Source organism: Eptatretus burgeri, chromosome 17 (assembly GCF_056783735.1).
Source record: "Eptatretus burgeri isolate ZD-2024b chromosome 17, Ebu_testis_v1, whole genome shotgun sequence".
In the NCBI taxonomy this organism is placed as follows: domain Eukaryota; kingdom Metazoa; phylum Chordata; class Myxini; order Myxiniformes; family Myxinidae; genus Eptatretus; species Eptatretus burgeri.
In genome coordinates, this window is record NC_140977.1 from 55,045,900 (window position 1) to 55,070,346 (window position 24,447).

Here is a 24,447-nt window from a genome sequence, read left to right on the forward strand (position 1 = left end):
CGTCGATTCTGAGTACAAGTTGAGGCCTGGACTTTCGGGGAAAAAAAGTGGCTCTAAAAATGACCCTGCCCCGACCCTGACTGCGACGTGAGCGTCATGCCACATTCACGGTCAGAAGAGTCGTTTTTGGGTGAATTTATCCTGCCTGACTGCAACCCTACCTTCAACCTGGTGATCAGTCAGCGGGCTCGAGACACTGCGTTCATGTGGGAGACTACGCTCGTCACAAACAGGTCGTCACAAACACAAACAAACAGGACTACGCTCGTCACATCTGCTATTATAGGACGAGGTCTGTGCCTCATGACCTCACCAAATTTGGGGGATATAAAAACACACACACACACACACGCACGCACGCACCTCAACCTCTACAATGAACCTCACCAGACACCTCACGGGGTGGAGGGAGATCACTCAAAGTCCCAGATGTGCAATTCCCAGCCTCGAAGGCCCGGATGCATTCCCGAAGGTTGTCGCACTCGGTTTGCAGCTCCGTGGCACGCACACGGTTCTGTTGAAGGGCAGCGCTTGCCGGGTTCTCCAGAAGATGAAATATACGCTCTTTGTTGGAATTGCAAGCTCCCTGCAGAAAGGAAATTGGTTGAACGATCAGACTTCGAGGGCCAGCAAAAGGGCTTCCTCCTTACCCACAAAAATTGTCCAGTTTTCCAACAAACATCCACCTCTGACTGTCATTGCAAAACTGTCCGCAGCTCTATCGTGCATTGGAAAACATATCTGAACTTGTCCCAAACCATCTTTCCCCAGGGCTGCAAATGGGTGTGGTGCCCAACCTCCACTGCGAGCATTCCAAGTCCTGCAAACCTGCAATAACTTCAAATCCTCGACTTGCTCTTTTAGGACCTGCTTCTCCTCCTCCAGCTTTTGGCGCTCCATCTCCAGCTCCTCCACTTTCTTTCTAAAGGGAATAAGAAGGTAGTTGTGAGAGAATATAAAGTGCTCAGCCTACCAACTCTTCTTGGAACCAAAGGTCACCGTTCATGCTTACCTCAGCTTCTCTCCCTCCTCCTTGCAGAACTTATCTCCCTCACTGGTCACCCACTGGTTCTTAACTTCTGCCAGTTCTGTTTCCAGCTGGAATGGCAGCACGCTGAGCTGTAGAAACTCGGATGAGTCCACCATCACATGAGAAGAAACTTTGATAAGCCATCATTTTATCAGACAAAGGCACGCAAGTAGCCCGCACGTACCGAGTACACCTTCTGACGAAACCTGTTACTTTCTTCCCATGCCTCCGACAGCTGACCCTAAGGAGCAGAAAGAAAAGTTATTTTCAACAGTTGAAGTTAAAACAACAGCATATGGGTGACACAGCTATAAAAGATTTGGCAAAAGCACACTGTGAACTACAGTAATGAAACGGGAACGTCACTTAGTGGAGTGCATACCTCTGCCAGGCTGAACAGTTTACGTTTTGTATCCCACTGATAGGCCAGATCTGAATCCGAACCTGAAGCAAAATCAAGTCTGCTTGTTCTCGTCACCGAACCAACTCATCCACCTCACTTTGTCACAACTCGTCGCCAACTTTTTGAAATATCGTGCAATGTCTCGTTTTTGGCCCCACCTCTCAATGGTGAAGAGGCACTTAAAATTCTCGTATCTGGATATTCTCTAGAATCGAATGGATTCGTCCTTCTCACACACCCAACCTGTCCAAGTTTGGTCCGACCGAATCCGTCCATAACTTTTTGAGTTATCCTGCTCACAGACGAACAAATGGGTAAAAACAAAACCTCCGTCCACCTTCGGCGGCAGAGGAAACAATGCGGCGACTCCAGCTCTGCCACAATCGAGGGCGAACAACGATTCCGTTTGGAGCAAATCACGTGATGAAGACATTTTTATGCGCCCAAACGTCGCGTTTTAGTTTGGCAATCAGTCGTGTTCGACTTTAGTGTTCAAGAATTGGATTGCGCGATCATTTTTCCAAATGATCGATAAACCCTGGCGCAGCACTGTCGCCCCATCATGATGGATGTCTGTCTCCCTTGGGATCGAATGACGGCATGCGCGGTGTCGCATGAGCATGCCCGCCAGTCTAATGACGAACTGAAGATGTGCGTTTGGCAGACAACCTGCAGTGTAACGCTTCATCCGGAAGAGGGGCAAAGCTTTAATCGCACCAGTCATTGTGAAACAGGACTATGCACATTAGTTCAATGGGAGATAAAGTTACCCGATTAAAAATCAAGAAGATCCCACATTTTATGTCGAGAACAAGGAAAAATTGAAGAGCAAAGCAAGTTGCAAAAACGTTGTGGTTACACAAAGTACAGGAAAATGTCGGCGGATTGGATGATGAAGACAGCGTTATGGGACGATGAGCGTATGTGACTGCTGCAAGTCATGGGTCGTGAACCTCTATCTCCTGGACGTGTACTCGCAGCCTTTGCGCAGACGCTTCGGCCTCATTGGTGCGTCGTATCAGCTGCGGAGAGCAGCCAGCCAGGGTAAAGTCAGCGTCATACGACTCCAGGATGTCACGCATGCCATCTCGCTCCTGTACAAACAAGATGACTCATCGCAGTGTACACGAGTGGCTCTTTTCGAATGCAGTGTACGAATGCTAAGCGAGGCCTTCATCAAAATCGTGTGTTTGGTTCAAGCAATAACGACTGAAGTGTTTATGGACTGACTCACTCACCTTGGACACTGCTCGATCGCGTAAGCTCACCTGACTAGAGTCCAGGTGAGCTAGAAACGGAATAGTTACACTAGTACCCAAGTGGGGTAAAGAAGAGCCGAACCCCTCTTCCCCCTTCCTTGTCGAGCACTGTGGGTGTTAATTATATACTCTTAAACTGAGTCTCGTGCAGATTGTTCTATGGGGCACTGTGAAAGAAATAAATAAAAATCATGATGGCAGAAATGACCATCATGGCCCACAACACAAATTTAAACAACAAACGATGTCACTCGAGCTAACCAATGAGGGTGCTCTTAGCAGCAGAAATAGTCGTGCAAAGTGACGGAACGTCTGCCCTGTTGCCACAAGCGAGTGTACAAAGCAGTGAAAGCCAACTGGTGGATTTGTTATGGTTCTGGGTCAGCTGTCGGCCTGAACTACAGCGGTGGGAGGAAGAAGAAGAGGCGAAGCCGGAGTACCTTCTTTAAGAGCAATGTGCGTTTTTGCAGTTGCCGGGAGAGCTGCTCGAAATGCTGTCGCTGTGCTTGCTCGTCCTGCAGCCTGCGATCGACCTGCATCCTGGCCACCTCGGCCTCGTGGCAACTCCGCTCCAATGACCGTGCCCTGCACTCAACCACGCAAACTTTGCAACACATTTACAAGAGCAATAAAACATTCCGAATATAAACATTATTTTGAGCATTTAAGCGAAAGAGTGGCCATTTCAGAATGGTTAACGATAATTGTTCTGTTCCTGAATGAAAACACGACTCACGGAAATATGGGAAATACGAGAAATATCTGTGGAAGAGAGTTGGCGGGTTCCTCTCATTTCCTGCTAGTACAAGCGAGCAGCGGCAGTGGGCATAACATATATATACACACTCGGACGGACGTTTCTCCTTTTACCAATAGATGCAAAAATCCAGTGTCATTTCTCCTGTGGCCCAGGAACCAAACAAAAAAAACATTATAACGGCCCAAACAGCCCATACAACTACAACCCCGCTCCCCCTTTCTCCCAAACATGATTAATAGGAAATATGATCATTTTAAACTTAACCTGTGCATTTACAAGCCTCAGATATGACCTTTTCATAGGTGTGAAGAAGCAAACAAACCAGGTAGGCTGTATCCCTCTGAGAAGTCTGCCTGAATGTTGGTAATGGTGGCATCGTCTTTCCAATTGCAGACATCCATTAAATAAATCACCAAGCCTGCCATGTTGACCCTCGGTAATCCCGCAAGGTTCAAAGTCCACTCACTAACAGCGATGGTCGAAGGTTTGGGTAGAACGCACCCTTCTAAACTGTTCTTGGCGGAGGTATGCGCTGCGCTCTATGCCTGGTGTTGGCTTAATGGTTAGGGTGGTAGGCTTGGGATCTGAGGGTCCTGAGTTCAAATCCCACTCGGCTGTTGAATTCATACCAGGTGGGGTTGACTCTGCCCGTCATCCTTCGGAGGTCGGCAAAATGAGTGCCAGCTTGCTGGTATCCTGTGTCTGAGTGGTGACCCTTCCAGGATTGTGCCCAATAGCAGAGGAGACTGCTTAGGCAGCACCGACGCTCTGCACAGAGTATGGTCCCAACGGATGGATGGATGGTATGCGCTCTACCGAGTGCCCGAGAACGGCCACGAAGAGTGCATACCTCCAGCAGGCTGATTAGTTTATGTTTTGTATCCCACCGATAGGCTGGATATGGATTCAGACCTTAACTAAAATTTAATTGGCTGGTTCTCATCACCTAACCAACTCGTCCAAGTTTTGTCGGAATCCGAACATTTCAGATAACGTGCTATATATCGTTTTAGCCCGATCAATCAATGGTGAGGAATCACTGTTCTTGGCGGATCAGAATCCGGAGCCGGATCTCACCAAAATCGAATCGATTCTTCCTTGTTAGATACCCAACCTGCCCACAAAGTTTTGTCCGAATCCATCCACAACTTTTTCAGAAATCCTGCTACATGTCGTTTTTGGCCCTTATCTCTCAATGGTGAAAAATCACTTTTAAAAATCCTCAAGCCGGATCTTCACTAAAATCGAAACATTTCATCCTTGTTACATACCCATGCTCTCCACCAAACTTTTGTCTGAATACATCCATAACTATGAGATATCGTGTTCACAAAAAGACAGACAGGGGTGAAAACATAACCTCCATCCACCTTTGGTGGCGGAGGTAACTAGAATGGCACTCGATAGAGCGTATACCGCTGCCAGGCTGAACAGTTTGCATTTTGGATCCCACTCGTAGGCCAGATTCGGATCCAGACCTGAACCAAAATCGAATCTGCATTGTTCTCGTCACCGAACATACATCCACCAAGTTTCGTCCGAATCTGTCCACAACTTTGAGATATCGTGCATTATATCATTTTTGGCCCGATCTCTCAATGGTGAAGAATCACTTAAAAAATTATTGGATGCAGATCCAAATCTTCACCAAAATCTAATCAATTTGTCCTCGTCACACACCTAACCTGACCCCAAAGTTTTGTCCGAATCTGTCCATTCCTTTTTTGAGATATCTTGCTCACAGACAGACAAGGGTGAAAACGCAACTTCCATCCACCTTCGGTGATGGAGGTAAATAATCGAGAGAAAAGAAAATACAAGCTATGGCTTTTAAAACCAGATGGCTTACAGGGAGCAGACACAAAAACTTATTGTTCACAAGTCCAAAAGAGGAAGGTTTATCCAAGAGTAGGTCCCATCGTGTGCAACCTTTTTGGATGCTGGTTGCATCATTGGTTAGGGGCGCGGCTATGCCGCTGATGTTAAACACCCCTAACAGTGCCCCGATTACCAGTATACTGGTGCTCATTTCGCCAACCTCGGAAGGATGAAAGGCCGAGTCAACTCCCTGGTGTTAATTCAGTGGTCAACGGGGCTCAAATTCAGAACCCGAGCCACCACCCTAACCGCTAAGCCAACACCAGGCTGTAAGAGTAGGTTGGAGGGGTTATAACGGCTCGAGGTGAAACAACTTTTTAAAAAGCAAATTTGATTCAAACTTGACATTTCACTGCATTTTTACTTTTAAACGGCATAACGCAGTGAACCCTTGGTGAGGAAGTTGCTCTGAAACAACTTGCCTTCTCTTCCCAGAAATCAAACCCAATCGAAGGCAATCTCAGATCATTCTACAAAGCCTGCAACAAGTGGGTCCACTCTCAGGAGAGCCAGAAAACATCTCTCCAACCTCAAGATTGAACTTTCAAACTTGTCTCCCTCCTCTAAAACCTGGTGGTGGCTTGTCAAGTTTGTTTCTGGTGTGTGCTCCCCTTCCATCCATAACCTCACTTCAAATGACACCACAGCAGACTCCACTCGTGAGAAGGCCGAATTCCCCAATTCTGTGTTTGCTTCAAAATATTGTCCCCAACCCCTTGCTCCGTGCCCCTCCTTCCCTGCCATACCGAGCTGCTCCTGGACTCTGTGCCTTTCGCACCTGAGAAGGTGGAAAAGTTTCTGTCGAACCTTGACTCTGATTTGGCAACTGGATTGGATGGCAAAAGCTCGAGTCCAAATAACCTGTGCTGCTGCTTTTTCACATCCTCTCTCTGACGTTTTCCACCCGATCATTTGCGCTCGGTCATCTCCCATCTGCAAAAACTGATCCCCTGAACTGCAGACCTTTCAGCTCACTTGCAATCATCAGCAAGGTCATGGAATCCATCATCTTGGTCTATATGAAATCCTTCCTTTTCTCCAATAACCTCAAGTCAGATCATTAATTTGGATTCAGACCTGGTCACTGCACCATGGACATCCTACTTCTTTCTATTCACCCAACAATGGATGGAGGCCCTCAATATTAGACACGAGATCAGGGCCGTCTTTCTGGACATATCTCGTGATTTCGATACAGCCGACATCCTGCCTTCCTCTCCAAATTCTCTGCCTGTGACATCAAAAGCCAACTCCAAACATCCTTTAAACTCCTCTCCCTGTCAAGGCTGGAGTGCTCCTGTTCTGGTCCAGTCCTATTCCTAATCTTCATCAGTGATCTCTTCGATTCCCTGAAAATCCTCTTTATCGATTTTCTGATGACTCCACCCTCTGCGATAACATCACTCATCCTTCAGATAGGCAGGCAGCAGCCTCTTCCCTCTCTGTCGACCTGGAAAGAATCACAATCTGGTCAAACACTTGGAATATGTCTTTCAATCCTGACAAATCTCAAATTCTCACTCTCTCTTCCCGAAAAGAAAATAGCAAGGGGGTGAAACCACCTTGCTATTTTCTTGACAATTTTCTGGAAGAAGTTCAGTCATTTAAACTCCTGGGTCTCACTATCAGCCACGATATTTCTTGGGCACACACTTTAAAGTTGGCCTTGCTCCCCCGCCCCGACTTTCTGCTGTTCCTTTTGTTCTGTTGTGTCCCGATCCATTCAATCTTCTGGTTCTTCCACAAGCCTCGACTTTGGAGACAAAAACAAACAAAAAAAACGATGACGTCGGAATCGCTCGTTACACCTGGCAGTGAAATCGCCGTTTTCCTGCACAAGCACGCTTTCCCGTTGCCGCATCTTCTGCAGTTCCTTCAACAGCGAGTTAGGAGTCCTGCAGATAGAGGATCAGGAATTCATCATTATCTGAAGGTTAATTGCCCCAGGCCAAGAATATGACTAAAAGTTGAAAATGGCTCCTGAGGAGTTGAAAAACTTACTTGGTACACAGGCCAGTTTTCTTTTCCAAGTCCTCCCAGGCCTGAAGCTTTGTTTGCAATTCCTGTGAAGGAACATAATAATGCAAAGAAAAGGTTTAATCCACAGGGTTGGAGGTGATGCGACTCAAAGCGGCACTGGCAATGCAATCAATGACTTCCCATTTGTGCCATCATAGCAGAAAACCTGAAGCAGCCACTTATCTCCTCTGTCTTTTACACAATTGAACGGCTGTGACTCAAAACATCGTTCTCTACCATGCACTGTTCACACGGCAGAGGGCGGAGCGACGTACCGTTCTCCATGCGGCGGAGGGCGGAGGGCGTACCGTTCTCCACGCAACGGAGGGCGGAGCGGCGCACCGTTCTCCACGCGGCGGAGGGGCGGAGGGCGTACCGTTCTCCACGCAACGGAGGGCGGAGTGGCGCACCGTTCTCCACGTGGCGGAGGGGTGGAGCGGCGCACCGTTCTCCACGCGGCGGAGGGGCGGAGCGACGCACCGTTCTCCACGTGGCGGAGGGCGCACCGTTCTCCACGCAACGGAGGGCGGAGCGGCGCACCGTTCTCCACGCAACGGAGGGCGGAGCGGCGCACCGTTCTCCACGCGGCGGAGGGGCGCACCGTTCTCCACGCAGCGGAGGGGCGGAGCGGCGCACCGTTCTCCACGCGGCGGAGCGGCGCATCGTTCTCCACTCGGCGGAGGCGCGGCGCACCGTTCTCCACGCGGCGGAGGCGCGGCGCGGTGCACCGTTCTCTACGCGGCGGAGGGGCGGAGCGGCGCACCGTTCTCTACGTGGTGGAGGCGAGGCGCAACGTTCTCCACGCGGCGTAGGTGCGGCGCACCGTTCTCCACGCGGCGTAGGCGCGGCGCACCGTTCTCCACGCGGCATAGGCGCGGCGCACCGTTCTCCACGCGGCATAGGCGCGGCGCACTGTTCTCCATGTGGCGCACCGTTCTCCGCGCGGCGCACCGTTCTCCGCGCGGCGCACCGTTCTCCGCGCGGCGCACCGTTCTCCGCGCGGCGCACCGTTCTCCGCGCGGCGCACCGTTCTCCGCGCGGCGCACCGTTCTCCGCGCGGCGCACCGTTCTCCGCGCGGCGCACCGTTCTCCACGTGGCGGAGGCAGCGCAGTTTATTGGAGGGAAAGGACGGGGCTTTAACCTAAACACTCGGGCAGTGGAGGACAAAAGCTTTCCAAACACCTCATTTGGCACCATCTCTTTATTTACATTAATTACATGAAACTTTCTGACATGTTGTGTGAAATAATTATAATGATATTGTTGTGTGACGGGGGTCCGGTGGCGAGAACAACCATTCGGTGGGGAAAGCTACGTCGTCTCCACCAGACTCCCCGGAATTGTCGGCGGTCGCTCCACCGACCGTGGAACGCCAATATCTCAACCGCGTGGCGTAGGGTTATTTTGTCGAGATCCAATGTACCTAAATAACCACGTGATCTCAGCTACCGGGGATCCACGCCCTCGGAACACCTAGCTGAACCAGATTCACTCTACCGGCAGCGATAAAGTTTCACCTACCGACTACCACTTTGCCACCCACCTTTCCGGCTCGAACGCAGTCGAGCGGGCCTGCCTAGGACGTCCCGGCTACAATGGACCGATTACCGGGGATAAAACCCTGCCTAAACTCAGATCCAAACCATGCTGGACCAATACAAGAGAGGACGGAAACGAACTGGGGACATTCCTAACAAGTTCTTATTCAGTCCAAAAACACTTATTCAGTTCTACTTACCAGACGGGCCCACACACAAATAAAAAGAAATCCAGAGTTCTTTATTGGACCCTCGCAGCCGAGGAAAGAGATGAGCTGGGGGTCAGAGTCTGGCTGGGTACCTGACCATCGGAGGAAGGGGGTGCTCTGTGATGTGGAACCTGACAATGGTCGCTGGTTTGGTCCCCAGTCGCACGTGTGGGACTCGAGGTTCATGGCGGAGCTTTGGTGGTGAATGGCCGGGGTCCACGGAGGGGGGTCAGGGTCGCTCTTTCCTTCCTTGTAGAGAGAGGGCCAGCAGAGACACGTTTGCCGCCTCGACGACCTTCTAGTCAACCCTCATAACAACCACTGTTACCACCCCTTCGTAACAGCAAAAATCCTTTCGTGACAGCAAAAACCCACCAAACTCTGCTCTCAGAGAGTGCACGGGGATTTATCGACTTCCCTCAACAGGGAGGGGCCCTTGGTGAAACACACCTCGCTGTCCGCCTTTGATTGGACAAGGTCCTACGGCCCACCTTCCGGGGCGGGGCCTCGGCCTCGGCCCCTGCCGGGAAACTCCAGCCACTCTTCCACGCAGGTTCATACTTGACGAGTAACAGTATCAACGCTGCAACGGCCCCTGCCGGGAAACTCCAGCCGCTCTTCCACGCGGGTTCATATTTGACGAGCAACAGTATCAATGCTGCAAAGGTCGTCGTGAAAGAGTTACGTTTGTGGGAGCCGAGAAACCGGAACCGTGAGATCTTGCCTTGGCACGTCAGGGTGCGAGAAGGCAGCTGGTTGGCGGTGGCGCGTGATGGGCCGAGGGTCATGCAGATGGGATGGTTGTTCGATGGCTTGTTAGTTGTAATAACCAAACTAAAAGAAATCGCAACGCACGTCTGATTCTCCCACTAGACAAAAGGAAGGGGATCTGACTACACACATACTTAACGACATAACTGACTCTTGGGACATCTGTATGTTGAATGCAAATGGTTTCCAGATCCGTAACACTATATTCCTCATTTACCCCCAATGCATTTCTGTAACAATATTCTACGTCTGTCTGAAGGAACACCAACCTTGTTTGCAAACTCCAGCCGTATGTTTTCCTCCTGAAGCCGATCGAACCTCTCGTTCCTGGCACGAAGCGAACGCAACTCTTCCTGCAGCAGCAATGTGTTCTCACGAGTCTCCCTGTGGGCGGATGACAGGAGCACGTCGCCATCAGCTGAACGAAATGGCGGGATGCTTCATACAAGCAAAACATTAACTTATTTATTTTGATTTGCAACCTGTACCTCAAAAACTTGTTTTCCTCACGTAGAGATTGCACCTCCTTCTCAATGTCCCTCTTCTGGGCAAGCTCACGCTGTGTGCTCAAGGCCACCACACGTTCCTGCTGGCACGATGCCAACTCCGCTTCCAGTTTCTAGCAGGAAGTACTGCTATTAGCAACGTTCCCTGTTATCTTCTCCAACAACCTCCAAATAAGAAGTACAGTCAACCCTCGCCTTCCGAGATTTCGAATATCTGCGCTTACCTTTTAGACACCCTTTCTCTCCATCCACGCCGATACTTCCACGTATCCGTGGAAAAAAAAAATCAACTCCTCCCACCTCAAACTCCTTAGTTTTTCAAAACTTTTTAATATAGTCTTTCTTTAACACTTTCAATGCTTGGATAACAATATTTTCCTTCATTTAACATTACTTGTTAAATTGTAATTGTATCGTATCTCCGGAAAATATAACAATTTGAAAATTTACATTCTACGTGTTCCGGCATCCACATCATTGTCTTCTGGCTGCTTGGCGGTCGCTGAGGTGCGGTATTTTATTGTGATAAAACTTTGTATCCTGTTTCTTTAATCATGGGTCCAAAACGTCCATTAAGTGGTGCATCTGCTGAAGAGCAGAATAAAAAAAAGTGAAGCAAGTGAAGACGTTAGCGGAAAAAGTGAAAATATTAGATCCACTTGAGAGTGGTGCACGTGTTGGTGTATTGGCGAAAGACGACAACGTCAACGAGTCCACTATTCGTTATTCGTCAATGTAACGATAAAATTAGGGTTAGTGTCAGTTCTGGTGGAAACATTGCCTCTAAGGTCGCAGAGATCCATACTTTGAATAAAAATGGAAAAACTATTCAATTTATGGTTGGAAGATGAACATTAAAAAAAAAAAAAAACATGCCCACTGGTGCCCCTCGCACTCCACAGAAGGCCCTCACAATTTTATTTATAACTTGAAACGAGAAGCAGGGGGTGATAAAGGTGATGATTTTTGGACTTATTTGGGGAGGCTGGAACGTATCTCATTGACTCGCATGTTATAAACTGTTCGCTGTTCGCGATTTCACCGTTAGCGGAAGTTTAGAGGAACGTAACCCCAGCAGACGGCAAGAGTTTATTCTATTTTAACCATTGGATCAAAAACAACACTTCTTGAAGAGTGTAGTGCCTTTTGAGTTGAAAGGAGTCTGTCTCCCATCGTGTTCATGAAGAATGTCCCTCGGCTGTCTCTGTCTCGATATCATGTGCAGCACAAGGCTGCTGGGCTACATGCATCACTGGCTGGGGACGCGGCCACACTGCTGAAGTGATTCCCCCTGCTAGTTCGGACTGTAATTAGTAATTTGTTCAAATGCTGGCAAATACTTGCCTATTCTTCATGAAGGACCATCCATCCATTGGGAACGTTGGTGCTGTGCAAAGCGTTGGTGCTGCTTAAGCAGTTTCCTTGGCTATTCGGTACAATCCTGGACGGGTCGCCACTCCGACACAGGACACTGTGGAATATTTAAGGTCCACCAACTAATGCAAGCAGACCGGACTCCCGTTTAACGTCCATCCGAGGGACGGCACACACATTGTAAGATCCACCCTGCGTATGAAACGCCAGGATAACAGTTTATAGCTGAGTTGAGATTCTTAGAGGCGAGTGTGTGTACCTCTTTGCCATCCTGCCGCTCCTGTCCCTCCAAATTATTCTGTGTTAGGACATCATTGGTGTTCAATGCTGAACTGGAACGATAGTGTTGTTTTACACGTGCAATGAAACTTGTACATCAAGTTTCTGCAAACACGTCAAGGTTGAACACACTTCCGTTTCTCTCCGTGATCACAACTGAGACTCCGACCTCGTCACGGATGGCAGTGTCATCGCCGTTCTGAAACGGTGCATCACCTTTTGAAAAAAAAAAAAAAATAACAAAGCTCTCCAAACTCACTTTTATTCTGACTTCCTGCTCAACACACTTTGTTTCGAAGACCTCCAACTCTTCAACCCGATTTTTCACATTTTGCGTCAACCTGCTCAACACGAGGGAAAACGTTATCGCTTCACTGTGTGGAGAAGAGCAAGGCAGCACAAACTGTTGCGCGAGGGCAGGTGTTTAGAGCCATACGTTTTCTGTACTTCCAGCAGGCCCACGGACTCGTCCCGTTCAGCCGAGAGAAGTCCGACCCGATGCTGCAGTTCCATAGACTTCAGATCCTGATCTTCCATCTTCAAATGCAATTCCTCCAATGTCTGCACCACAAGATTTAAACAGGTCCACAAGAATGAATTTCGGAGCTGGTTTGTAACCAAATCTCCTGAGGTTCTTGACAATCTTTCTGAAGTCGATTCATCATTTTCATTTTGGGAAGTCCTTCAGAAATGATCTCCAAGTGATCAGGAAACCTCGCGTGCGATTCTCTTCCTCACTAACCCACCTGTTGTGCCTTAGCCAGCGCCGCCTCCCGTTCTTGTCCCTGTTGTCTCTCGGCCATCAGCTGGTTGTTTTGTGAGCAGATGGCTCCCTCTGCAGTCGCAAGCCGGTCCTTGGTACCCAAGAGCTCCTCGTCTCTCAAGGACTGCAGCCGCGCAAGCCGTTCCTGCTGTTGCTCCTGCTCTCGCTAATGCAAACACAATGCACAAAGGTGAGGACGACGGCGCAAAAAGAGGCAAACAACAAAAGGTAATCGACAATCAAACAATAAGGATCGTTCCTCATGCGTTACGCGAACATTTCAAGTTTGTTTCAAATGATGCTCGTTCTACAACACCTGACACGTCAACTTTGTTTCCTGGAAATAGTTTTCAGCCTAAAGTTGAAACTTCAGCAATTTGTATTTGATTGATTGATTGGATCTCCACCTGGACTCCTTTCAAGGGTTTCGATCACCAAACACAGACGCACCTTAAAAACTGATAAACACATTTCTGATTTTTACCTTTGAATGAGTAAAACTCAAGCCGAAGCAATAATTTTTTTTTTTGAAATCTCTCCTTTGTGCCCCTTTTTGATTTAGCTGTGGAATCGTCTTTCAGACCCCACCTTATCAAAGTTTTGTCCGTTCCTTCAGTCGCTAAGCCCATCGTCAACTCGTGTTGCTTCTCTTAAGCTCGTCCATTCTTGCTAACACGCCCTCTCCGTCTTCGTGCCGATTTGTCTCCGTTCCAAGGTGTGTGTACGTATCCCTTCTCTGCCATTTTCCCTCGAGCCTGCTTTTGGTTTGTCAAACTTCCGCCATTTATCGTCCAGCTCTTCCACGAACCTTGAGCTCTGTATTAAAGAGAATACTGAAGCTGGTTTTTGATTTCTCTCCTCGATTTGCTCACCTCGTGTTTGCTGGCACTGCTTTGCAGCGAATGCTCAAACTCGATGCGCGCTCTCTTGTTCGACTCTTGCAACCTCTGCTTCTCGCTCTCGAGCTTGACGACATGAGCGCGCGCACGGATCATGTCAGCCTTCTCTTCTACCTGTGAGGCAATGCCACAAAATTCTCTCAAATTGTATCCCATGTGTCAAAACACGAAAGGCTCCATCATTATACTTTCAGGGCAGGAATTGTGAAGCACCAAATCAAACATGCATTACAACCCTCCTCCCCTCCCCACCTCCCCCCTCACCCATCCACCCAACATGTCTGTTCTTCGGAGACAGAAAAACTGACTGTTTTAAACTACAATGATCTTTCCGGTAGGTATCCGTGGATATTACGCATCATGAATGATATAACTTGAACAATATTATGCAAAGAATGTTGATCAAATCAACCCACCTACCCCTCCTCAGGTCCTCAGATCCCCTCCCCAACCCCAAGTTAGCTAGCACTCGCCAAGTCAACCGTTCCTCCCTCCAGATCCCAAGTTTTCAATCCCTTCCGCCCAAACCCAAGTCCTCAACCCCTCCCTCCATTCCCCAAGTCCTCAACCCCTCCCTCCATTCCCCAAGTCCTCAACCCCTCCCTCCATTCCCCAAGTCCTCAACCCCTCCCTCCATTCCCCAAGTCCTCAACCCTCTCCCTCCATTCCCCAAGTCCTCAACCCCTCCCTCCATTCCCCAAGTCCTCAACCCCTCCCTCCATTCCCCAAGTCCTCAACCTCTCCCTCCATTCCCCAAGTCCTCAACCCCTCCCTCCATTCCCCAAGTCCTCAACCCCTCCCTCCATTCCCCAAGTCCTCAACCCCTCCCTCCATACCCCAAATCCTCAACCCCTCCCTCCATTCCCCAAGTCCTCAACCCCTCCCTCCATTCCCCAAGTCCTCAACCCTCCCTCCATTCCCCAAGTCCTTAACCCCTCCCTCCAACCCCCAAATCTTAAATCCTTCTCCCACAGGGGTGCAAATTAACATTTTTATCCACCGGCCAGCAGGGCCGGTGACTAGAAAAAGTTACTGACCCAGCAGAATTTCTACTGGCCCGATAAAATAAAGACAAAAGTCACAAATTTGATATCAAACACTTTTAATATACTCACATGAGTGAGTTTGATGAGTGAGGTTGGTTGGATGAGTGAGGTTGGTTGGATGAGTGAGGTTGGTTGGATGAGTGAGGTTGGTTGGATGAGTGAGGTTGGTTGGATGAGTGAGGTTGGTTGGATGAGTGAGGTTGGTTGGATGAGTGAGTTTGATGGAACAGCGAGTTTGATGGATGAGTGAATTTGATGAGTGAGGTTGGTTGGATGAGTGAGGTTGGTTGGATGAGTGAGGTTGGATGGATGAGTAAATTTGATGAGTGAGGTTGGTTGGATGAATGAGTTTGAGTGAGGTTGGTTGGATGAGAGTTTAATGGAGGAGGTTTGCAGAATGAGTGAGTTTGATGGATGAGGTTGGTTGGATGAGAGTTTAATGGAGGAGGTTTGCAGAATGAGTGAGTTTGATGGAGGAGGTTGGGTGGATGAGTGAGTTGGATGGATAGATGAGTGAGTTTGATGAGTGGGGTGGGGGTGGGGGTAGGGGGATGATGCAGGGAGGAGGAGGTTGTGGGTGATGGGGGGCAGGGGTTGTGAGTAGTGCTGGGGGGGCATTTTTGTGGGTGATGGGGTGGTTGTGGCTGATGGACGATTGTGGGGGGGGGGGGTTGTGGGTGATGGACGATGGGGTGGAGGAGGGGTTGTGGGTGATGGACAACGGTGGGGGTACGACTCGTCCACCCAACATCACATGTAAACTCACTCATTCACACAACCTCACCCATCAAACTCTCATTCATCTAACCTCACCCATCAAACTCACTCATTCATCTAACTCACTCATTAACCCCAAAGCCTCATCAAACTCACTCATGAAACTCACTCATTCACCCAAATTCACTCATTTAACCAACCTGGGCATGAGAAAAATGCATCCAAACCACGCCAAACCGTCAAATCTCGAGCAATCACGCGTGATTTGGAACGAGATGAAAACGGACAAAATGGCCGCCGCAGAATTACCAGTGATTTCTACGGATTTCTGCGGACAAAAACAGTAGTTCTAGTTGAGAAAACTAGTAGAGAAGCTAGTACAAATTGTACAAAATAAAAGGAATCACCGGTGATTTGTCAGCCAGGCAGGTAAGGCGGTATTGTGTACCCGCCTAGCACAAAAGTTAGGCGCCATTGGCGACCGGGCGGCCGTTAATTTGCACCTCTGTCCCACCACATATTTTAAGCAAACTCCCCCACACCACCCCCCCCAAACCACCCCCAAATCTTCAACCTCCCTGTAACGTCAGTCACGATATTTGTCGGTTAGTAAAGATTTACAATACCATTAATGTTCTGAGCGGATGTTCTGGGTGGAGCTCGGAGCGAAGGTTCTGGGCGCATCTCAGAACGGATTTTGTCCGCAGATGCGTTCTGTAAAGCCAAAAACTTAGGCTCTCTGCGAAGCTTACAACTGCTGCAAGCTCACGTCACTCTGCAAAGCTTATACTGCACTGCGAGGTTCATATCGAGCCACGAGGCCATTGGTGTGACCATGCCCATTCTACGTTTTATCTCCACACAAGCGTGACTCATTGAAGAGGATTAAAGCGGTCAGTATATCTCTCTATATAGCTAATTGTAAGACCATGTCGTAAGAAAGATTGGAATGTATTTTGTACGCGTTTTCATGTAAACACATTGTACAACACGTACATTCGTGCCACTTGCATAACGTATGTCGACGTCATTTCATTTGCATAACGTATGTTATGCAATAAATCAAATTGTATTTGATTTATTGTGGAACTGTAATGCATTTCTGAAGTATCGTTGTCACAAAACAACAACATTCCTTTCCAGTTTCACCGAGCTCTTCGGAGCTTTACAAAACAATTAAAGAACTTTCTTGATGCTTCCTGGGGAATGAATAAATGGCCGAAGGCTTCTGTATGAACACGACTCCTTGTGTAAATCTACATACGACATCCAATGAACATGGGATATTACAATTACAAAACCCCGAACGGCAGATAAGCGCTTGCTGTCGTAATTACTCCCTCTCACAACTCTGTCCCCTCTCTGTACTCCCTTCCCTCTTACTTCTCATTCTTCAAAGCAAGAGGGCATTATTACCTCCACCACCAAAGGTGAAGGTGGTTATGTTTTCACCCCTCTCTGTTTGTTTGTCTGTTTGTGTGTAGGATATCTCGAAAAGTTGTGGACGGATCCGGATGAAATTTTGTGTACCGATTTTGTGCGTGACAAGGACGAACTGATTCGATTTTGGAGAAGATCCAGATCCGGATCAGACTCCAACAATATTTTGGAGTATATGGGGAGGGGAGGAGGGTTGTAATTTTGGAGAAGGAGTATATTTTGGAGTATATGGGGAGGGGAGGAGGGTTGTAATTTTGGAGAAGGAGTATATTTTGGAGTATAATAATCCAATATGATTCTTCACAATTTTGAGATTGGGTAAAAAAACGATATATAGCACGATATCTCAAAAAGTTGTGGACGGATTCGGATGAAACTTGGTGGACATGTTGGGTGTGTTTCAAGAATGAATCGATTTGATTTTGGTGAAGATCCAAATCCAGATCTGGATCCGAGAATTATTTAATTTCCAAAGTGATTCTTCACCATTGAGTGATTGGGCCAAAAACGATATATTGTTGCGAATTTGGAAGCCATGAGCACACAACATTCAGGTCCTATAGCTCAGTTATTTCGATATGTGGATAGATAGCTCCCTTTCCCTAGTCTAACGGGTGAATAAATGGAAATGCGCTGTGAGTTACTTTGATAGTCAGGGTTTCTTTTATTTTACACCCCTCGTAACAACGACAACGCCAGCATCACCTTCACCTCGCTCTGGCCGACGCCATGCCTACGTGCGTGTCAGCAAGTAAGTAGGCGGAGCCCACGTAGAATACAGTTCCTCTGGCTGTTTGGTGGGCGGAGCCCACGCAGAACCATATCGCTCAACTTCCTGTTTGAGGGGCGGTCCTTTGGAAGAAGGCGGAGTTCAAGGAGGGGCCTCATGGCGGCCCTCGACCAATCAGCGTGCTACAGGTGGGGTGACACCACTCAGCCAATCAGATCCCGCGACAGGGAGAAAGGGGTCCACGTGACGTCACCATGCCCCCGGGCCAATCAATGGACTTGCCGCTCGTTTTGGCCAATGACAGGTCGACGAGCAGTTCTGCACGCCAAAACCGTCCAGTCAGGGAGAGCGGGAGGGGCGGAGGCCCCCCCCCCCGGAGACAGGGTGAATAAGGGGGCAGTGCGTTGGGACTGAGATCCTCTTCCTCCTCCTCATGATTGGGAGCTTGAGAGACACCATTCCCCACGAAAGCCGCGGGGGTTGCATGCCACGTCTGGCGGACAACACCAAGGGAGAGATTGGGAGATCCTGCCGCCGACAAGAACGGGAGGGGGTTGCGCACCGCTTCCCCGGTGTCTGGATTCGGCTCGCCTCTCGCTGGTGCCGGTTCGACTCAGCGCGAAGACCACACGAGGTGGACAGGTCCGAGGCAGAATCTGGTCTTTGGCTCGCCCTTTCCCTCCGAGCTGGAGGCTTCAATAAAGACCACTTTGGGGTCCGTTTATTTTGGGTGTGTGCGTGTGTGTGTTTGTGGCACCAGTCCAGTAAGTAGAAATTGTATAAGTGCCTTGCTGTACATACGTGCCTCTTCTATTCGGACATCTCTGCTTCTTACGTGCCCCCCTGCTCCATTATAAATAAACCCATGTATTAAATGTATCGGTTCGTTTTTGTCTTTCTTTTATTGGTGTAACACGGTGCGTGTTGGAGAATTAGCCAGGCTGTTGCCGCTGTAAAGGGACATTTGGACCGACGGAAGCTCGGTGACCATCCACTCGGGTCACACACGGTTCGAGTACGCTAGCGTCTCGTTCCGTACGAGCATCGTCGAGGGTGAATTTCCCCGGTAGTTGGACGACGTGGGTATTTAGGTAAATTGAAATTGGCAATCGACCCTACCCCACGTGGTCGACCTATTGGCGAACTTCAGTCCGATAAGGGACCCGTTGGGTCCGGAGTTATCCGGGGTGACGACCTATAAATTCTGGGTGATCGGTCGAGCCGACTCTACTGCTCCATCTAGCGGTCGTGCTCGTCGCCGATACCCGGCCCCGGAACAATATAACATGATATCTCAAACATGTATTGGGCCCGATATGTTCTCGTGGATCAGGCATTACGTGGCGGAAGTATGCGCTCTACCGAGTGCCCAACTTGTTACCCTCGCTAAAGGATTCGGAGAGGATATTGCATTTGGGTCCATTTGTTTATTTGTCTGTCTGCACAATACTTCCGTGTTTTTCTCCACAACAGCTTTGTAGGATTGAGACAAAATTTTCAACACTGGGGCGACTACTCATGTAGAATGTTTCATTGATAATTATGACATCATGGGTCACGTGGTGGAAAAACGTGGCCATAGTGGAAAAACGGAAAAACTTTGGACCTCCATCACTGAAACCACACCAAGGAAAAAATTGAAGCTTGGCACATGTCAAGTACTCATGGGGAATGGGTGTGATATATATTTTTTATGACGTCATCGGTGCCCTCGTAATGACGTCATAATTGCATATGTCGAACACATCCGATCAGTATGAAAAATTTTGAGGGACATCTTGAAATAAAAGTCCACAAGTTTTTTTGATGATGTCATCGGTCACGTGATTCGGCAGCCATATTGTTCGTTTGCCTTTTTAACCTTCAAAAATCTTCTCTGAAATAGCTGGAAAAAAAGAATTAAGGAAAAACTTTACACATAGGACCGCCAATCCATAAGGAACAAAAGTCACACATATGACTTCATTGGTCACATGGTTTGGTAGCCATATTGGACTTACCTGAAAACCTATAAAAATACACCAATCAAACAAACAATCAAAAGAAGCCCTGACGAGGGTTTGTAATCTCTGATTGCTCTTTTTCTTGTTACATCATTGATTTCTGGTCCAACGTGATCGATCGTCCTTCAGACATTACTGGTCTCCATTGCCGGGGGTGAAGTGACACTCAAAACAACGTCCAACACACAATCTTGTGAGATGACGGAATCTCACAACACGTGACGGAGGGACAGACAGACTGACAATCGTTTATCTGTACATATATATATATATATATATATATATATATATATATATATATTGGACACAATTTAGTTCAACACACCCCAACCTCGACTGACATGGAACTTCACTTGTGACACCAATTTTAGTGCCATTTAACAAAACTACGAAACGTCATTTCCTCTCGATTAAATAAACTTAAAGATGAAATAAATGTATCCTCCCAAGTCATGCTTCAATCTGACCTGTAGCATTTTCTTAAAGTGGGCCTGAAAGCCACAACGACCTGCAGAAGGACTGGAAGCAGCAGACGAGTCTTTGTTGAGGAATTTTTTGTACGAATCTAAAATACCAAAAACCGTGTTGCTGTCGCTCGAGTCATCCATTGTTGCTCTATGGGACACGCGCACACCATGTCATCAGGGTTAAAACAGGCATTATTTAATTTTGAAACAAACAAAATCAAATGAAGCTTATTATTTCAATGTGAAACTTTATACAGAGATGCCAACTTTTGGAAATCAGAATTAGGGAGGATTTTCAACCGACACCAAATTATGTGCGCGAAGCGCACATCTCGAGCGCGGAGCGCTCGACCCTTGCGCCGGGGTCCATGGCCCGCCTTAGGGCCCTGGAAGCTCTGGGGTTCTAGACGCTCTCTAGTGCCCTCTGAGCCCTATTTTGGAGCATTTAACATGTTAAGAATTCCCACTTTTTGAACAAAAAAAGGGGAAAATTGTGCACTTTTTAATGTTACATGTATGTTAATATTAGTAAGTTAGGGGACAATGAAAGATTAACAAAAAGCACAAAAGAAGCAATATTTTTCTTACCTTACTGGCTGGTACTACTGCTGCTTGCTTTTTCCATGGCAGCTTTGCTGAGTGACAGCTGTGTGGCTCTTTTAGCCCTTCTGATTATGTCTTTGCTGTATTCTCTCTGGTAGCAAGGGGTGCTATGAGCTAGTTTTTCAATTAAGAGAGCTTCCAGAGGGTTTTGACACTCAAATTGGGACGAAATTCAGTATGATTCTTCCGTACAAGACTGAGTGCCCGCTCACATGATGCGTTCGAATGAGGAATGACCAAGATTCCCTTCATCACTTTGCTCAAATTAGGATACTTCTTGGCACCAGTGCAGGGATCTGTGAGCTGTGAAATCCGATGCCACTGCTCATCCACTCTCACTGTCTCAGTAGCAATTGTAGCTATGGAGGCGTCTGCCTGGTAGTGAGCGAATTCACTCTCAAGACTGTCTATGTCACTATCACCGCCACTGAACAGACAGGGGAATTTCTTGATGAAAAACTCCACACAGTCAAACCCCACTTCTTGGTGTAGCTTAACATCCAGCACCTGAGCATGCTTGGCTAATTCATCACCTAGTGGCCAGGTTTTGAAGATGTAATTGCAGGCTTTCACATAATATGAGCGAACTGCACTGAAGAAACCTTGGATGTCTGACTCACTCAGAGTGAAGGTGGATTTCTTGAGACTCCTTTGTTCCCTTATATACAGTTTGGCATCGTTCCCAATCATGAGGTCCTCATCATTCTTCTGATGATTTCTGTCAGAGAAGGGTACATTTACCAGAGCAACCGATGACACCGATGGTTTCAAAAACCGTACGAAGATATCTTTCAGAAGACCATTCAATTCAGAAGACCAGAAGACCAAGATCAGGAGATGAATACAGGGTTCGTCTCTTTGGAGCAGAAGATTCCCCTTCTCAAAAAGCTTGTTAGCATATCGAAGGAAGAAACAATAGAGTTTTGTTTGTGGAGACAAGAACATCCTGTTGACACGTTTTTCTCTAGGTTCCTGCACAGTGTTTGAGGAAGATGCTCTTTTAGTTGTAGAACTCGTAGTACACTTAGCCGCAGGGCGATCACACTTGCGTTTACTGCCAGCAGAAGAGGTCAGACTCGTAGTACCAGATCCAATTTTACGTTTGAGGAGAGAGCTTGAGGTAGGTGCAGCCAAGGAAGAAGACCTCTGATTCGAAGGTTTTGCTGAGCTTCTATCAAGTGATTTGGCAAAAGCAGAACTTAACTTGGGTCCTTCTTTGCCTGTAGATGGGACTATCACAGTCTTTCTCGACTCTGAAGGGATCTGCTTTGTAGATGAACGTGATGAAGGGCCGGTGATGCTACCTGCTCTCAGCATTGGTTTTGGTGCTGTCCCTGCTGTCTTCTTCGCAGCAGATACTGCAGTGGTAGTGGTGAATGCTGCTCCACTAGTGCTTGATCCTGCAGTGCCAGTACTGGCAGTAGATACAGTGCCGTCCTTCTTGCTCGTTGTTAGAGTCTTGGCTACAGTTGGTTGCATTTTTCTTCGTACTTCTTCTTTGAAGAAGAGGCGAAGTGGCTCCCACTGTTCAATCAGCCTGTCTAGGCACTGACCAAGGGACAGCCACCTTGTTGCGACATGCTTCAGAATCTTGTGTGTCGGGGCATCACAGAGTTCTTGCAGTGCTTTCACTCCTTTGACGCGTTTACTACTTTTGTCCAAGTAGTCGTAAATATCGATGAGAAAGTCATCTAATTCAACGGGTAAGGCCTGAGCCGCCTTCTTGGCCGTATTGTGCATCATATGGCAAGGGCATCCCATGATGTAGCACTCTGGATTTTGTTTGTGGATATAAGCAGCGACTCCTTTGTGCTTGCCCACCATGACAGAGGCATTATCAGCACAAAAGGAAACACAATTTCCCCACGGAATTTTCCTGTCACTGAACTCATGATCAAGCAGTTTGAAAATGTTTTCTCCAGTGGAATCTTGTTTTGCACGCAGGCAAACGTAGCAAACCTTGCTTCACAATCCCAGCACTGTTGTCATAGTACGAAATCAGGACAGGATATAGCTGGGCCTCACCACTGTCATTGCTACCGTCTGGAGCTAGGCTAAATGGAGCTAGTCTAGCAATATCGGCAATAGATGAAGCAGTAACATTTGACAACTCACCAATTACACTGGTCAACAACAAATTTGTTGTCTGCATTTTTAAGCTGATTTAGGACGAATCTGATGCGCTGAATCCAAAACTCACATTAGTTTTGTTCAATCAGGTCAAGTTTTGAGATATGGCCACATGTCGTTTTTACATTTTGTTCACATGTACGCATGTGTGGAGCATTTTAGAAGAAGTTGGTGGGGGTAAAATGTCATGTCAAATAATTGTTTTGATTGGAAATAATTATTTTAATGACAAGAAGTATTCAGGTACGATAGTTCTAGGTGATTATGTCGAAAAGGGATCAGTTTGAAGTCATAAAACCTCAAAATATTGCAAAAATTGGTGAGGCAAAGCATAAAGTTCGTGGATCAAAACTAAAGTTAATGGGGCAGATTTTGTAATAATGTGATACAAAAAAGTTGTATTTCTTGAAATAACGAACTCTGAAGAATGTACAATACCTACATGCGCCAATTTATGACATGCGCTTCTGCTCAAGCTTGGAGTGCCACAGTACGAACCCAAAGATTGGAGACTGTTCATTGACAGCAGCAAGCGATCACTGAAATGTGTTCTGCTACACAACGGCAACCAGTTTGCCTCTGTACCCATCGCTCACTCGACTACACTGAAGGAGAAGTATGAAGCGGTGAAGTACGTGCTGGAGAAAATTGGTTATGATCAGCTTAAGTGGTTTATTTGTGTTGACCTGAAGATGGTGAACTTTTTGTTGGGACAACAGTCTGGCTTCACCAAGTACCCATGTTTTCTGTGCATGTGGGATAGTAGGGACCGTGCTCAGCATTACACGAAGAAGGACTGGCCTGTGCGGGAGGAATTGGTGCCATGCAAAGAAAGGAACGTCATCAACGACCCTCTGGTGGACAGAGACAGAATACTCTTCCCACCGCTGCACATCAAGCTCGGCTTAATCAAGCAGTTCACCAAGGCTCTGGACAAAGATGGTGACTGCTTCACTTACTTGTGCCAGGCTTTTCCAGGATTGACCATGGAGAAGTTGAAAGTTGGCATCTTTGATGGTTCTCAGATCCGTCAGCTCATCAGAGATCCAGAGTTCAAAAACTCAATGAACGAAGTGGAACTGGAAGTGTGGAAGACATTTGTTTTGGTAGTGAAGAACTTTCTTGGCAACAATAAGGCCAGAAACTACGCAGAACTTGTCAACAACATGCTGACTGCTTTCAGAAACCTGGGCTGCAACATGAGCATCAAGATGCACTACCTATTTTCACATATGAACCGGTTTCCTGAGAACCTGGGTTCAATGAGTGACGAGCAGGGGGAGAGATTCCATCAGGACATGAAGGAGATGGAGACCAGGTATCAGGGTCGCTGGGACGCAGTCATGATGGCTGACTACTGTTGGAATCTGAAGAGAGACCTCCCTGCCGCTGAACATTCCAGGAGTTCGAAGAAACGGAAGTTCAAGCCCTGAAGTTTGAACAGTGGTGACGCAACATGCAATTTACTTGCACTTACCTTTATCAATGCCCACCATTCAGATGACAGTAATCGATGTTTCTATCATGTAATCAATAAATGTTGTTGGCAAAACATTTTTTTTTTCTTAAAAACATGTTTAGGATGATATGTGTTGACAAAAATCAGCTGATAATGCCACAAA

General features: G+C 47.6%; 1 protein-coding gene across 7 annotated transcripts in view; it reads right to left on the bottom strand.

Moving 5' to 3' along the window:
- The window catches only part of MAD1L1 (mitotic arrest deficient 1 like 1), a 31,184-nt gene that overhangs the window by 2,530 nt on the left and 4,207 nt on the right, over positions 1 to 24,447 (bottom strand). For 3 of the 7 annotated variants that reach the window (XM_085861379.1, XM_085861376.1, XM_085861377.1), the window contains exons 2-16: positions 20,093 to 20,240; positions 13,663 to 13,803; positions 12,774 to 12,956; positions 12,464 to 12,588; positions 12,287 to 12,368; positions 10,357 to 10,487; positions 10,138 to 10,252; positions 7,332 to 7,393; positions 7,139 to 7,225; positions 3,133 to 3,277; positions 2,387 to 2,527; positions 1,215 to 1,271; positions 1,013 to 1,119; positions 829 to 922; positions 388 to 586 (exon numbers count right to left, since the gene is read on the bottom strand). In XM_085861379.1, coding sequence (XP_085717505.1) covers positions 388 to 586; positions 829 to 922; positions 1,013 to 1,119; positions 1,215 to 1,271; positions 2,387 to 2,527; positions 3,133 to 3,277; positions 7,139 to 7,225; positions 7,332 to 7,393; positions 10,138 to 10,252; positions 10,357 to 10,487; positions 12,287 to 12,368; positions 12,464 to 12,588; positions 12,774 to 12,956; positions 13,663 to 13,803; positions 20,093 to 20,233 — 1,810 coding nt within the window. In that variant the 5' untranslated portion in view covers positions 20,234 to 20,240. The remainder of the gene's footprint in view (positions 1 to 387; positions 587 to 828; positions 923 to 1,012; positions 1,120 to 1,214; positions 1,272 to 2,386; positions 2,528 to 3,132; positions 3,278 to 7,138; positions 7,226 to 7,331; positions 7,394 to 10,137; positions 10,253 to 10,356; positions 10,488 to 12,286; positions 12,369 to 12,463; positions 12,589 to 12,773; positions 12,957 to 13,662; positions 13,804 to 20,092; positions 20,241 to 24,447) is intronic. The other 4 variants (XM_085861378.1, XM_085861381.1, XM_085861382.1 and 1 more) reach the window with 3 other exon arrangements.